The sequence below is a fragment of the Coffea eugenioides genome, chromosome 4 (genome assembly GCF_003713205.1).
Source record: "Coffea eugenioides isolate CCC68of chromosome 4, Ceug_1.0, whole genome shotgun sequence".
In the NCBI taxonomy this organism is placed as follows: domain Eukaryota; kingdom Viridiplantae; phylum Streptophyta; class Magnoliopsida; order Gentianales; family Rubiaceae; genus Coffea; species Coffea eugenioides.
The window spans coordinates 14739380-14753143 of record NC_040038.1 but is presented as its reverse complement, the minus strand read 5'-3'; the positions used below and the strand labels follow the sequence as shown (position 1 = coordinate 14753143).

Sequence of the window (13764 nt, the reverse complement as noted above, 5' to 3'; positions counted from 1 at the left end):
ACCTTCCTGCATACACAGACCAAACAGACGTTGCTTTAGGAGCAACTTGTTGTTTAAAGACTTCGTCATATAGAGACTTTCAAGTTTAACCCACAAACCCGCAGCAGTTTCTTCACTGGCGACCTCAGTGATGACATCATCTGCCAGGCACAGCATGATTGTCGAGTGAGCCTTTTCCTCCAGACTCATCGACTCTTCATCAACGGAATCCGATTTCTTATTTGTCAGCGGACTCCACAGACCCTGTTGCTTTAACAGAGCCCGCATCTTGATCTGCCACAGACTGAAACTATTTCTCTCGGTGAACTTGTCGATCTTAATGTTCAAAGCAGACATGTTGTTGCGTGATCCGAGCCCTAGGACGAACCTAGAGCTTTGATACCAGTTTGTTATACAGATGCAGCAGAACAGAAGAACAAACAAGAACAGACGAGAACAACTTTGGGAGAAATCAAATTTTATTAGGGTTGTAATCGAAATAGTTTACAGATTAAAATAAGGTGTATATATATACAATCAAAAGGACTGGACCCAAAAATAGATCCAAAACAAGACCCGAAATAAAACAGACACGGTAACTAATATATACCATAAGTTTGGATGTTGAAAAAGAGTGAGTCCATGATTAGAAGAAAAGGTGACTTTCAGTGTTAACGTGAGCTTGCGTCAAATATTAAAGTGAGTTTGGAGAAGAAATTGTAAATTTGGATTTAATGTGAGAGACTACTCATGAAGGGGAAGATTGTTAGATTCATGAGTAAAAGATTATGTTCCATATTGGTTCGAGAGATGGAGAAAGAGTGGTTAATATGTAAGTGAAAACTCGATACCTAATAGTTTAAATTTTTGGGTTAATTCCACTTTGTCCCCTCAAACTATATCCGAAATTCCACTTAAATTCCTAAACTTCAAATTGGGACACTTAAATCCTTAAACTACAAAATTCGTTCCACCATAGTTCAATTTTTGACGGAATGCACAAAACCTAACAGAATGGTTCTCAATTCTGTTAGTTATTATTATAATTAAAGTTAACCAAATCTAGCAGGGATATAAATATAATTTCACGAGACGTAAGACAAAAAAGACCTTAGAAATTTGTAATTAAACAAAATTTTCTTTTCTTCGCCTTCTTCTTTCTATTTTTCCTGCGTCTTCTTCCTCCTTCGTTTTCCTTCTCCCCAGAAGCACATCATCAGAAATCAAAAGCCCATGTTCTTCCTTAGGAGCACAACATCAAATTCTTCAGATTTTTCTTCAAGGCCACCGTTCTAATGTGCGCGATTCTTTCTACCTTGGGTTTTCTCTTCTTCCTTTATTCTTAAATTTTTTTTGGTCGGGTATTCCTCTGCTATTTCTGCTCCTAATGCCATACTAGTTTTTATGCTTTGCCAAATCCAACGCTCATTTGTTAGCTCATACAGACATATCTATTACACAAGCAGTTAAAAAGGTTTGGTGGCTGCGCACACTCGCCTAAGTGGGAGAGTAGAGACCTCAAAATGCCGCATCTCAGCTCTAACTTCTTAAACCCTCAGATACCACAGAGCCACACACCCACCCCTACCTCTCCCCCGGGTCATATTGTCATCATATATTCTTCATGGCCATCGATGCTCTGCCCATCCGCCACAACACCACCGCACCACCTCCTACCCCACCGCCCCTCACCAACGTCCACCACCACCACCCATTCTCCTTATTCACCCATTTCTACTGGGGTAAAGATGCCGAAATACTCTTCTCCGGATGGCCTGGACACAACTGCGCCATGTATGCACTAGCCCTCCTGTTTGTATTTTTCTCAGCTATTCTCCAACATCAACGTTGTCAGACCCAGATCCAAACGCGTAGCCGCAATTCTTTTCCAGGTGGGGATTTGCGCAATTCGGGCAAGATTCGCGTATCTGGTGATGTTGTACATGATTCTTATAATGGAGGAATTTTCATCGCTGCTGTGGTGGGCCATGCGGTTGGATACGTGGTTTTCGGGAGTCTCGTATCCATCTTCAGAAAAGGTTCCGTTAATCCTGATAATTAAGTTAAACACGATGGATCCTTTGTTTGTGAAGTGAAGTGAACAAAAACTATGCCCTAATCTGTGTCAACAGATGTGAAGAAAGCTAAAGCTAAAGCTCAAATTGAGGTTGATGTTCACAACACTCGTAATGCTGCTTTTATGGGTTAAGGATTCCAAAGAGACCAGTCCGAATTACCTCTTCCTAGTTATGGGGATGTTGTGAAAGAGTACACTATATACTATTACCTATGTCAAATTTCTTCCTGGCACTGTTATTTTTCCTATATCTAAGAATTTGGGTCAGATCTATTTAATATAAATTTTGATATATAGATGGTCAATTGACATTAAGATTTATGGCTTTGAAGATTTATTTTGCATTTGGGTTCTGGTTAGTTTCAGGATTTCTCATTAAAAATAAAGATTAAAACAATAGGGAAGAAACAGAGGAAAGGAGAATGAGAAGAACAGAGGAAAAAAAGACGAATGAAGAAGAAGGAGAAAAGGGGGTAAAATTATCTTTATGTCCCTATCTTTTTGGTTTTTCTGTTTTGGGTCTTATTAAAATTACATTTATGTCCCTATTAGATTTGGTTAACTTTAATTATAATAATAACTAGCAGAATTGACAACCATTCTGTTAGGTTTTGTGCATTCCGTTAAAAATTGGACTATGGTGGGATGAATTTTGTAGTTTAAGAATTTAAGTGTCCCATTTTGAAGTTTAGGGACTTAAGTGAGATTTCGGATATAGTTTGAGGGGATAAAGTGGAATTAACCCTAAATTTTTAGGTTAGAGTTGGATTCCTGACTTATTGAATTTTTTTATGGGCTTTCTCGAGATGTTTCTCTCTAACACATTTTAGTTAAAATTTTCCTTCCCTTTTTCATTCAATTGGGTCAAAAGGATTAAAATATCTTTTGCTCCGTCAGAAAATCTACTCCAACTTTTCTTCTTCTTCTTCTTCTTCTAGCGGCAACTACAGTCATCTCTCACCTTTTTTATTTTTTATTTTTTAAAACTAATCTAACTAAGATTGTTGCCATGTTCTTTTTATTCCCAAATAATTAGATGCTTAGCAAGAAGAAGTCTTTTTTTTTTTTTTTTTTGCAAACCCCGTACACGGGAGAGGGACGCCATCCCTAAATTTTATTAACTATTCAAATAAGAAAAACAGAGAGAGACATAGAACTTACCTCCAAATAGTACAAGGAAATAGTGAACATGCTAGAAAAGAAATAAGGAATACTATTGCCTTTACATTAGTTGCACTTACATTTCCTAATTGATGGCAGGCCTATTTTATCTTAACGAAAAACCCCTCGACCTTTGAGAGGGAGATCCGAAAGCTAAAAATATTTTCTATCCAAACCTTCATCGCAACCCACATTTGATAAATGATCGGCAACTTGGTTACCTTCCCAGAAACAATGAGAAATTACAACAAAATTAGACAAAAAACTTAGAAGATATTGAACCTCTATATAAATACTCCAAGAACAACTAGATCCTTGCTTCAGAATTTGAACCAGTACTAAGGAGTCCATTTCGATATGCAAGTTAACATAACCACAAGAAATGCACAACCTAACCCCAAAGACAAGAGCATGCCTCAACTTGAATGCTAGTTACATTCCCAAAAAATGAGGAGAAAGCAAGCAGGAAAGTTCCTCCATCATCACGCAAAACTCCACCACTTCCTACCTTCCCTGGATTATCTCTTGAACAGCCATCAGTATTAAGTTTAAGCACTCCCAAAACTGGCCAAAACCACCTTACTATCTTAAATGAAACCTGCTTATGAGTAGAAGTGAGCGAAGCATAAAACTCCATCTATGTTGAAGAAATAAATGGCTGCCCAGGAAATTGTAACTTGAAGAGATTCTTCACATCCTCAAAAACAAACTCGCAAATAGCAGCAGGAGCGAAAATTTTTCCTTCAAATCAAGCTATATTCTTGGACTTCTAAATATTCCAGCAAATCAAAGAAGGGATAATTAAATGTACAAACTCAAGAAAACCATTCCTTCACGCACCATACCACCAACCAGCAATGTATGCCTGAATTGAGCTGCCTAAATTCAGCACACCTGCAGCAGTGCCAAAGAAATTCCATACCGAAACAGCTACATGATATACCAAATTTGCATATCGTAGGGTCCAGATGTAAATGATTTCACAACAAGCAAACATGAAAAATGGATATTTTTACATTTTCACAACAAGCAAGGAGAAGTCTTTATTGTTTCTTTGAGTCTATTTTACATTTTCTTTTCTTCCTTTTCTTCTTCATCTCTCATCTCTCATGTTTGCTCTATTTTTCAATCTTAATGTTATAGCCAACTGACATTCATTTGCTGAATTTGCACGATGGTATTTTTATTTGGTGTTTTTTCATGGATAAAAGGTGAAATATTAAAACATATAAAAAGATCTTAGGATTAGTGTTATGCTAGTGACCCTCTTCTATGAAGAATAAAGTAAAAATTCATTCTTTTCTTTTCTCCTCCTAGGATTTGATTTCTTACTTCACATTTTTTCCTTTTCTTTTTTTTTATCTATATTGTAATTATCTATCATTTTTGTGTATGTTTTAGGAGAAAAGATGTATCATGTGATGTTTCCACTAAGATAATTCTAGTTAGGCGTTCTTCTACTCTGTTTCTTTCTTTTTTCCCCCATTTTGAATCATTTTATGGTCTATTAAATTTAATTGAAGGATCTAGTAAGATTTTGTATACATTTAAACCAATGTCAATCTCTATCTATTTTTTAATTACTCAAGTGATGTAACGTTACTCTTATTTTCATAGCCATCTTACTTTTATTTTGTTAAGCATTAGATATTGTAGTTGACATAGGAAGTTTATATAGTGTAATAATATGTTGAGGATTTGATTTTTATCATTCCCTTAGAAGGTTTCAAGACTTGACGGTGTTAGGTATAAAAAGGAATAAAATTTATCAAAGATGTGGAAAGGAATATGTATCAATCTAGTTGGCATATTGATGTGAAACAATGAACTCACAATGGGAATAATATAGGAACTCTGGCATTATTGGATTCATAACTAAATGCTTTTAGTGAGATGTCAAACATATGACATTCTTATTCATGTACATATCACCTCTTTTATTTAGCTTTTCCCTTGTTATGTAATCCAATATTTTCTCGTTTTCCCTTCAAAATACAACCTCCCCATCTGCCACTTATCATCCTTCCTTTCGAAATAGTTTCTTATTCTTGAACTGAATCTAAATAAACTTTTATAATTTGTGTTTAAAAGCAATATACGAAATACTATTTTTAATGCAGCAATTTCCTTTTTGTGATTGAAGAGAATGTCTCTTGCATGCTGACACAGACTTTGACTGCTTATTGTCTATTTTTCAACTTCTTGCAATCTCTTAAAGAGACTTGTAGAGACTTTTATTTGACCCATTGAAGTTCCAAAAAATTGAGTTCAGTAGTTTTTGATTGAGGTTATTGTCAAACCTGCTATGGTGCCTTTATTATTGAAGAAAAAGAGAAGGATATTATCAATAATGTCACCATGTCTTAATTTAATTCATGATTTTTGAATCTAATTTTTTTGGTTCATTTTGTTTGCATGACTTGTTCGTACTTCTCATAGATGTACAAAAAGTTATATTGAAAAAGTAATTGATTTACTGCATAGTCTGGCCTAATTCAGCATCAAATTGATAGGTTTTGTTACTAGGATCATTTGAAAGTCGAACAACTCAAGTTTACTATAGAGTTCACCACTATAGCAAATGTGAGATTTTGTTATGCTTAATTTTGGTTCCTATGTTGTAGACTTACAGTTCATTTTCTAGAAATTTTATTTTGTTATCAAAATTTTATTAGAGATTCTATCTCTAGGTAGGCCCAAGATGTGCTTTGCACAATAAAAGAAGTCTAAAATTAGATTTCAAAATCTTTTGCTTGAGCTGGTTCTATGGCTTTGTACTCTTATCCTTTTTTTGTTGTCCTTAATGATAATGTAGTTAGAGTTTGGTATGATTGCGACACATGAAATTGGATATATCATGACTATATGGTTGAAGGATTTGGTAACATTTTGTCGATTTAACAAGCTGATTGTGATTGTAAAAGGATTGCAGTTGGTGGTGGAAGTCAAAATTGAGACTTTCACCCTAGAGTGTAACTCGACAAAAAATTGTTAGCAAATTCAATTTTGATTAGGAAGATATTTTGCAATAAAAAAATTGTTTGCTTCTAATTTGTATATGTATATCTAGAAATGTGGTAGGTCATATTTTTATCTAAACTTGCTATTTATATTTTGGAGTTGCGGGATAATGTTCTCACCTTTAGGTAGGATTTATATAGATAACCTAGCTTCTTCTCTCAAAAAGAAAGAAAAATGTGCAAGTTTGTAGTAAGTTTTATTGTTATTAAAGATTGTGTCGGGTGTTAGTGGCTTTCTAAACTTTTTCTCATTATTAAAGTACCAGAAAAATTATGCCTACTTTTGGTTTATTTACAACTAAAGGTATGCTGCTATTAATCTTGCAGTGCACCCAGTGCATTAACTCTCTACCTTTTGGGTATCTTCTGGTTCAAAAATCTTTATCTAAATCACAATAAATAGGAGGACTGACTTCATATATGGAATTTCTCTTTACAACAAATTTTGACGGAAATGTTATTTATACTCCATATTTTGTTAATTGTATTCCCACTATTTGTTTTATTATATAGACAAATAAATAAAAAGTATATGGTAAAAATGAGAGTGAAAGTGTGATTAAAAATAATGAGAATGCCAATAACATTTGTCGATTTTAATTGTTTTGATACTTAATTTTTCTCCTATATTTCTATTCATTATTTGCCAAAATAATTTGATGAAGAAGCGCGTAGACAGCACACTAGTAAGAAGCGTTATTAACACAGTAAACAAAGGAGAAAGAAGCGTGTAGACAAAACAAACACTGGTGTAGTCATTGCACATTAGTAAAAGATAGGAAAAAGGGGAAACATTCCCTGCTTTACCAATAAACTTGTCTCGCATGTGTATCAAGTCTTTGGGCTAAATGAAGCTCAATTGCATGATAACTCAAACTGGAGTTGATAACTAAAATTGAAAATTGGACGAAGATTCTTAAGATGTTCCAAGTTAGTGAAGTGATCATTAGTCATTTGTATTTGGAGAATCAGCACAACTAATTCCTCTTGATCTGATGCTGATTAGCGAGCACAATTCTGTATTTTATAGCAACTTAAAGACTCCATTGGCTTGATATCTAAGTATGCCCTGAATATAAGGAACTAGTGAACGGATTGCTTAACTTCATGGGCAAAAAGGATAATGAAATCAGTAAATTACGGATGAGGAAAAAGAACCTCAGATCAAAGAACTTGTACATACTGCTGTTAATGATTAATTAATTGGGTATTCACGTTTTGGTGGGATTTCTTTTTTCTGACAAAAGCAAGCAATGAAAAATATGGTGATCTCCTTTCTTCCTTTAATTTTGCATATGATGTTAAGGATTGGACTAAAACAGGATACATCAGAGAGTTTATAATGTAATGTGTCCTAAATTAGAATTTATTATACAAAATGAGAACTGAATATAAGTTAGCGATGCAAATTCGAATTAGTCCCTATCCATAATGACAAACAAATGTATTACTAGAATTACATAAGGTTTTATAGACTATACAAATGTGAAACCCCAATAGGGTCGATCTCGTAAGAGAAGGGAAGTAACCTCTAGATATCCTGCCTTTAGCTAAGAAAAAAAAAGTTTAATTTTTGGGTTATCTATAAGAGAAATTCCTAATTTTATGATGGAGCTTAAAATTTTTCTATAAATGGGGCTTTTTGAGTATAGCATTCTGTCAAGTGATGTTCGCATTTGCAAAATGCGAGCTCACTAAGTCGCATTTCGTAGATGCGATTTATCGTTGAATTTCTGACTTGCAAAAACCCAAAAAAAAAAAAATTTGCTTCAGAAATGCGAGGTATGTCAAATGCGAGGTCACCTTACCTCGCATTTGTCCAGCACCTCGCATTTAGCATATGCAAGGTTTGAAACCTTTTAGTCTTTTTTTATGCTCATGCATAAAAAAAATTCATGCTCATGCATTTCTGTTTTTTTTTTTTATATAAATTCAAGCAAACCGTTTTTGTTTTTCTTTTGAGTGTGGGTTTTACTTTTTATTTTGTAAAATTATGGAGAATGAATTTTAGGTTATTATCTATTGACCTTGAATTTCACATTAACTGAACACTAATATTACCTGGTCCTATAATCAGATTTGTACCTATAGTAAATTCTTTTTAAATTCAACCACTTCCCATGATATCTAATTATGCCTATTGCTGAGCAAGTTATTGAATTAGTTAATTATCATATTAGCATCTAGTAAAAAAATAACATTTTTGTTTGACAAAGATGTACAATATTATCTAGTCAATTAATAATGATAGCCAGGTACTTTGGGTCCCTGCATCCGAATCAAGCTCCGTTTTCTGCCCAGTTGTTTGCTAGTTGCAAGCGTATGCTGGGGGTCCGTTCGTCCATGGAGCAATGGTTGAAGTGGGACCTCTCTAGGGGGAGGCGGCGTTCTGGTGGGATAACTGGAATGGGCTGGGCCTCTTGGCGTGGCGGTATCCTGAGTTGGCGTCAAATGCGATGGTTTCTGAGTTTTTACATGAGGGTCGATGGGACTACTTGGCGGTAGCAGGGTTGCCTTCGGTGATTAGAGAGATGGTCCAGGGGTCCTTCTTTTGTTTTGGGGCGGACCCGGATACTTTAGTTTGGCTATTGGATCTCTCTGGGGTTTTCTCCATGAGGTCTGCTTATCAGCTTGTTCGACCGGCTCGGGCTCGCTCTTGGGCGTGTTCCTATATTTGGCATTCTTCCGTCCCACGGAAATTTTCCTTTTTCATGTGGCGCTTACTAAATGGCCATCTGCCAGTGGATGATGTGCTGCAGAAATTCCAAATTCACGGTCCATCTAAGTGTCACTGTTGTTTGCCGACTCAGGTAGAAACGCTGCAACATGTGTTTTCTACTGGTCAATTGGCCTGGGACATGGACGTTCTTTGAGCGTTCCCTAGGGTTGTCTACACCGGGTCTCTCTGTTAGGTCTCGGTGTTACGATTGGTGGATGCTTCCTGTAAGAGGGAAGGCGCTCCGCCAGGTGTCTCGAATTCTTCTGCTCCTGATTCTATGGTTCATATGGCGGGCTAGGAATATGTCCAGGTTTGAGGGTCACAAGATATCCGGGTCTCAGGTCCGAGTCTTCATCATTATTGAATTGCGACTGTTAATTCAAGTCCACTTTCCGGGGATTGCGGTTTTGCCTCGCCAGTGGGAGGGCCTTCTGGAGGCTTTGACCTCGACCCGGAGGGTGCTGACATCTAAGGTGGTGAGGTGGATCTTCCCTGCGGGGGTTATTTTAAGCTAAACACTAATGGTTGTTCTACGGTAAGTGGCAGCAGAGGCGGTGGGGTGATTAGGGATTCTAGGGGGAAGCTTATTGCTGCCTTTACGGATTCTTTCGGCTCCCTGGATTCCCCGCAGGCTGAGGCGCGTGCTCTCCTGTTAGGGCTCCATCTGGGGCGCCGCTTAGGGATTTCTCAGCTACTCGTTGAATTGGACTGCTTGGTTTTGATTAATTGTTTAAAGGGGGAATGAGGGGTCCTAGCTGCAATTTGGCTAGTGGTTCGCGCTATTCGGCTGGTTACCTCTACTTGTCATCAGTTCGGTCATTGCTACCAGGAGGGGAACATGGTGGCGGATTCGCTCGCGGCTTATGGCATGGAGTGTGGTTTTCGTTCTTTTTTCACTTTGGTTTCTCAGTTGCCATTGCGTACTAGGGGGCTTTTATTGTTGGATATGCAGAATTTCTGTAATTTCCGTTTTTCTTTTAGGACGTAGGGCTCTGGCTTTCCCCTTGGCGGTGTACTCTGGTGTTGATGAATAAAACGGTTTCATTTGTTTAAAAAAAAAATTAATAATGATAGAACTTATGTGCATCCTACATTGTACAACTTCATTGATAATAGAGTTACAATTTTACTAAGTTCTGAGTACTAGATATATATAAACAATAGTTGATGCGTAGTTGACGTAGAATGAGTTGTCCTAAAGCTTACTTCAAATATCTTAAAAATCTAATTCTAACTACGAAATATTAATTGGGTTGGTATTTAGTATTGGTTAGATTAGTGATATTATTTAGCTTTATCATGGGTTTAAGAGAGAGCTATCCAGTATGTTGAATAGCACTTTTTATTTTTAAAACTCGCACGAGATAAACGAGGTGGGTTTGCACTAAAAAGGGCTAAAATGATCTTGTTTAAAAGAGGGGATGTTGATTTGGAGAGTATTAGTTCGAAGTGTGGAAAAAGGAACTATATTTGAACATCTGATTAGTAATCGTGGTAGTAGCCGCAGGAGTAATCGCCCAGGGTTTTAAAGATGAGCTTAGTCAAGAAAATAGTTAGCCAAGCCTTTTGGCACTTCTTTTTTTTCTTTTTAAACCAAAAACCTTTATCATTTTTTTTTTCAAAAACATGAACCTCGCATTTATCAAATGCGAAGATTCTACTCCTAAAATCAGCCCAAAAACAACCCCTCTTGTAGAAAATTTTTTTTTTCATCACAATTTAAGAATTTACTCACAAGCATATGGAAGTTTCTGCATTATAGTATAACTTGGCTAAAATGCTATTCTTATTTCTTCCTATAATTTCTTATGCCATGGATGAGTTGCTCTAAAGATTTCCATGAGGAACCACCTTCTTTCATTGTTCCACAAGCAGCTTCTCCAACCTCCTTCATCTTCCTCCTTATCTCCTGCCTTTTTGTTCCTTCCATCAGCGCTCTGACTTTCTTCTCCACTTCCTCCGACTTCACAAAGCCCCTCACTGATCCATTGCATGGCACAATTCTCAGTCCTACACCGACAACTTCTGTCACAAGTCTTGCATTCAGATGTTGTTCAGCCATCGTTGGCATTGCCAAGATGGGCACTCCTGCGCAAATGGCTTCGGTAACTGAGTTCCATCCACAATGACTCAAGAACCCTTGTACGCTCTTGTGCCTGATTATTTCCATTTGATCAACCCACTCTTTCACTATGATCCCTCTATCCTTCACCTTTTCTTCAAATCCTTCCAAGATTTCCAGGGTTTTTGATCTTATGACCCACAGGAAATTCGCCTTGGATTTTTCTAGACCATTTGCGATTTCAAGCAGTTGCTCTTGGGATATTTCGGCCTGAGTTCCAAATGCCACGTACAAAACTGGTTCTCCACTCATCAATTTCTCGTCAAGCCAGAGCCTCCATGCTGGCTTTTCTGATTCTTTAGCTAATATTGCTGGTGGCTTGGCTGCTGAGAAAGGGCCAAGACACCAGGCTTTGGGTCCGATGCATTCGTTCCAATAGTCGGTATAGGCTGGTTCAAGCTCATAAAAGCTGTTGACAATCACTCCGTAGCTTTTTGCCATTGCGGTGCTCTGCTCTATCATGAAATCAACCCAAGGACCTTTTGGTTCAAGATCACCGAATGGTGGCATGAAATCATTTCTTGTTAAGCTTAATTTAGGGAAGCTAGGGATAGAAAAGGGCTCATCAATTGATGTAGTAAGTGCATGGGGCCTTTCAATAGCGATAATCGCGGATAAGGTTGAAGCAAAGCTGCTCATTCCATAGAAACCGATTCTTGGAATTCCCATCTTTGCTGCAGAATCTTGAGTCCATCCAAGAAATGCATCTGATATTATGCATCCCACCGGTTGGAGATCCTCAAGTGCTTTTTCAAAATGTGGCTGCATCAGTTTCGTGGCATTTGCGAATTGATGAAACAGTGACATGGAGGGAAGTTTATCAGTATTTTCAACCCCATAAGGAATTCCTTCAATATTTTCTGGGAAAGCTAGTTCAACAACGCAGATGGCAGCATCTTGGAGAGTAGAGCGGACTAATGGAGAGTTGGCGGGGGTAGTGACTATTGTGACAGGGAGATGGTGCTGCCAGAGTATACGAGCAAGGTAGATGAGGGGAATGGTGTGGCCTTGAGCCAAGAATGGGAATATTACAAAATGTGGGGAAGAAACGGAAACCATCTTTTGTAGCCGTTGATGAATTATTTGTTGATTATTTTGGCTTGTAAATGTTGCCTTGATGTGCCCTTTATAGGAGAGTTCGTAGCTTCTCCAGCTAGACATTGAGCAAGAGATTAGTGCAGGCGGCAGAAAAAAGAAATGAAAACAACAAATGAAATTAGTTACTTGCCACTTAATTAGGACACAATTGTTTATTGATTATATAAATTTTTGTACAATTATGTTAAACTATTCTTGTTGATAGGGTGTTAATTGTTAGTAATTTTATTGTTAATTCTCCTCTTTATCCTTGCCAAATATTGTTTTAATTGTCAACATATATTTATATTTGGCATTTGGATATAATTTCAGAAAGTGGAGCAGAAAAGTGCTAAAAAATGAACCTTCTCGAGAAGATTTCTCCACACGTGAAAGCTTTTAAAAGCTTTACACAATTGGTCCAGTGAAGACCAACGTCCATTCCTTTGCTGATGAAGAAGAATGGGAATGGCAAACATTTCAATAAGGCGGGGACCACGTAGAAAGTTTGTTCTTATTGTAGGAGATATACTCATTAGCCAAGGCGTTGGCTTTGATGATTGAGCTTTTCCAATTTGCTTCCTACGTCACTAGTTCTCTTAGGAAACTAGTGCTAAATAAAAAAAGCTATGAGAGAAGGCAGAAGCGATCAGACTAGTTTTTAGTTTTCTCTCCAAAGAAGCTCCGTAGGAGAATAGGTAGTCTTTTATGTAAGAAGGTTGGGTGGTATGTAATTTTTCTTCAAAAAGTCTACGGAGATTCAAAGTTTTATTCTAAATTATTAGCGAGTGTTTATGTCTTTGAATTCAATTAAATTGCGTGGAGATTTTCTTATGAGGCGTGGCTAATTTTCTCTTCTAGTCAAGAATCAACGCGAAGACGCAGTCCCAAATATCTGTGAGATCTAATTAATTTTACGTGTTCCTTAATTTGTTAATATTTGCATGTTTTATATTTTAATTTTCATGGGATTATTTTGTTAATTGGATATCAAGGGCCCGATGTGCAATTTGACTTTTTAATCTCCTGTCAAATTAATCAATTAAATCCGTAATTGTTTAATTGGTTAATATTAGTGGCAAATAGTATTTTTACATACTAGGAGAACATGCAATCTGATTTAAATAACCCTCGTAGCGTGTTATTAATTTGGGTTAGGCTTTTCTAGTTTTTAAGGCAATTAGGAAATTAATTCCTACGGTCGTACCTAGGAGTATTTCCTGGTTAGAGGTAATCAACGGTCGTACCTTGGTTATCAATAAATTAAGGAAAAGCTGATCGTTAGAGTTTATCGGCGATTATAACTAACCTGTTAATAAAATTAAGTGAACCTTCTTTGCATCAATGATCGGATGAATGGACTGTGTCTGCGTAGTTGTATTCTTGGCTAGAATTTATTTATTATTTATTAGATTGCTATTTACATTTGTATTAATTAATTATTTATTTATTTTTGGTTAAATTGTTTAATTATTTTAAGTTAAATTTTTTAATTATTTATTTTTAGTTTTATTCTGATAAAAATCCCCCGTGTCTCGAATTTAAAAAGAATCGAATTTTTTCCAGTCCCTGTGGATTCGACCCTGCTCACTACTATATACAGAAAATT

The 13764-nt window shown here is 36.6% G+C and overlaps 2 protein-coding genes across 2 annotated transcripts; one reads left to right on the top strand and one right to left on the bottom strand.

Moving 5' to 3' along the window:
- Positions 1-1603: 1603 nt before the first annotated feature.
- Positions 1604-2188, top strand: LOC113769113 (copper transporter 4-like). The gene is made up of 2 exons (XM_027313591.1): positions 1604-2018; positions 2112-2188. The coding sequence occupies exons 1-2, from the start codon at positions 1604-1606 to the stop codon at positions 2186-2188; spliced, it is 492 nt and encodes a 163-aa protein (XP_027169392.1).
- An 8554-nt stretch (positions 2189-10742) lies between these two features.
- Positions 10743-12137, bottom strand: LOC113769112 (UDP-glycosyltransferase 90A1-like). The gene has a single exon (XM_027313590.1). It carries the CDS (start codon positions 12135-12137, stop codon positions 10743-10745), a length of 1395 nt encoding a protein of 464 aa, XP_027169391.1.
- Between the last annotated feature and the right edge of the window lie 1627 nt (positions 12138-13764).

Excerpts from the sequence above, each read along its gene's own strand:
- LOC113769113 (XM_027313591.1), top strand. The coding sequence starts at position 1,604 with ATGGCCATCGATGCTCTGCCCATCCGCCACAACACCACCGCACCACCT. Across the intron at positions 2,019-2,111 it reads CGTATCCATCTTCAGAAAAG|ATGTGAAGAAAGCTAAAGCT; the intron begins GTTCCGTTAATC and ends CTGTGTCAACAG.
- LOC113769112 (XM_027313590.1), bottom strand. The coding sequence starts at position 12,137 with ATGGTTTCCGTTTCTTCCCCACATTTTGTAATATTCCCATTCTTGGCT.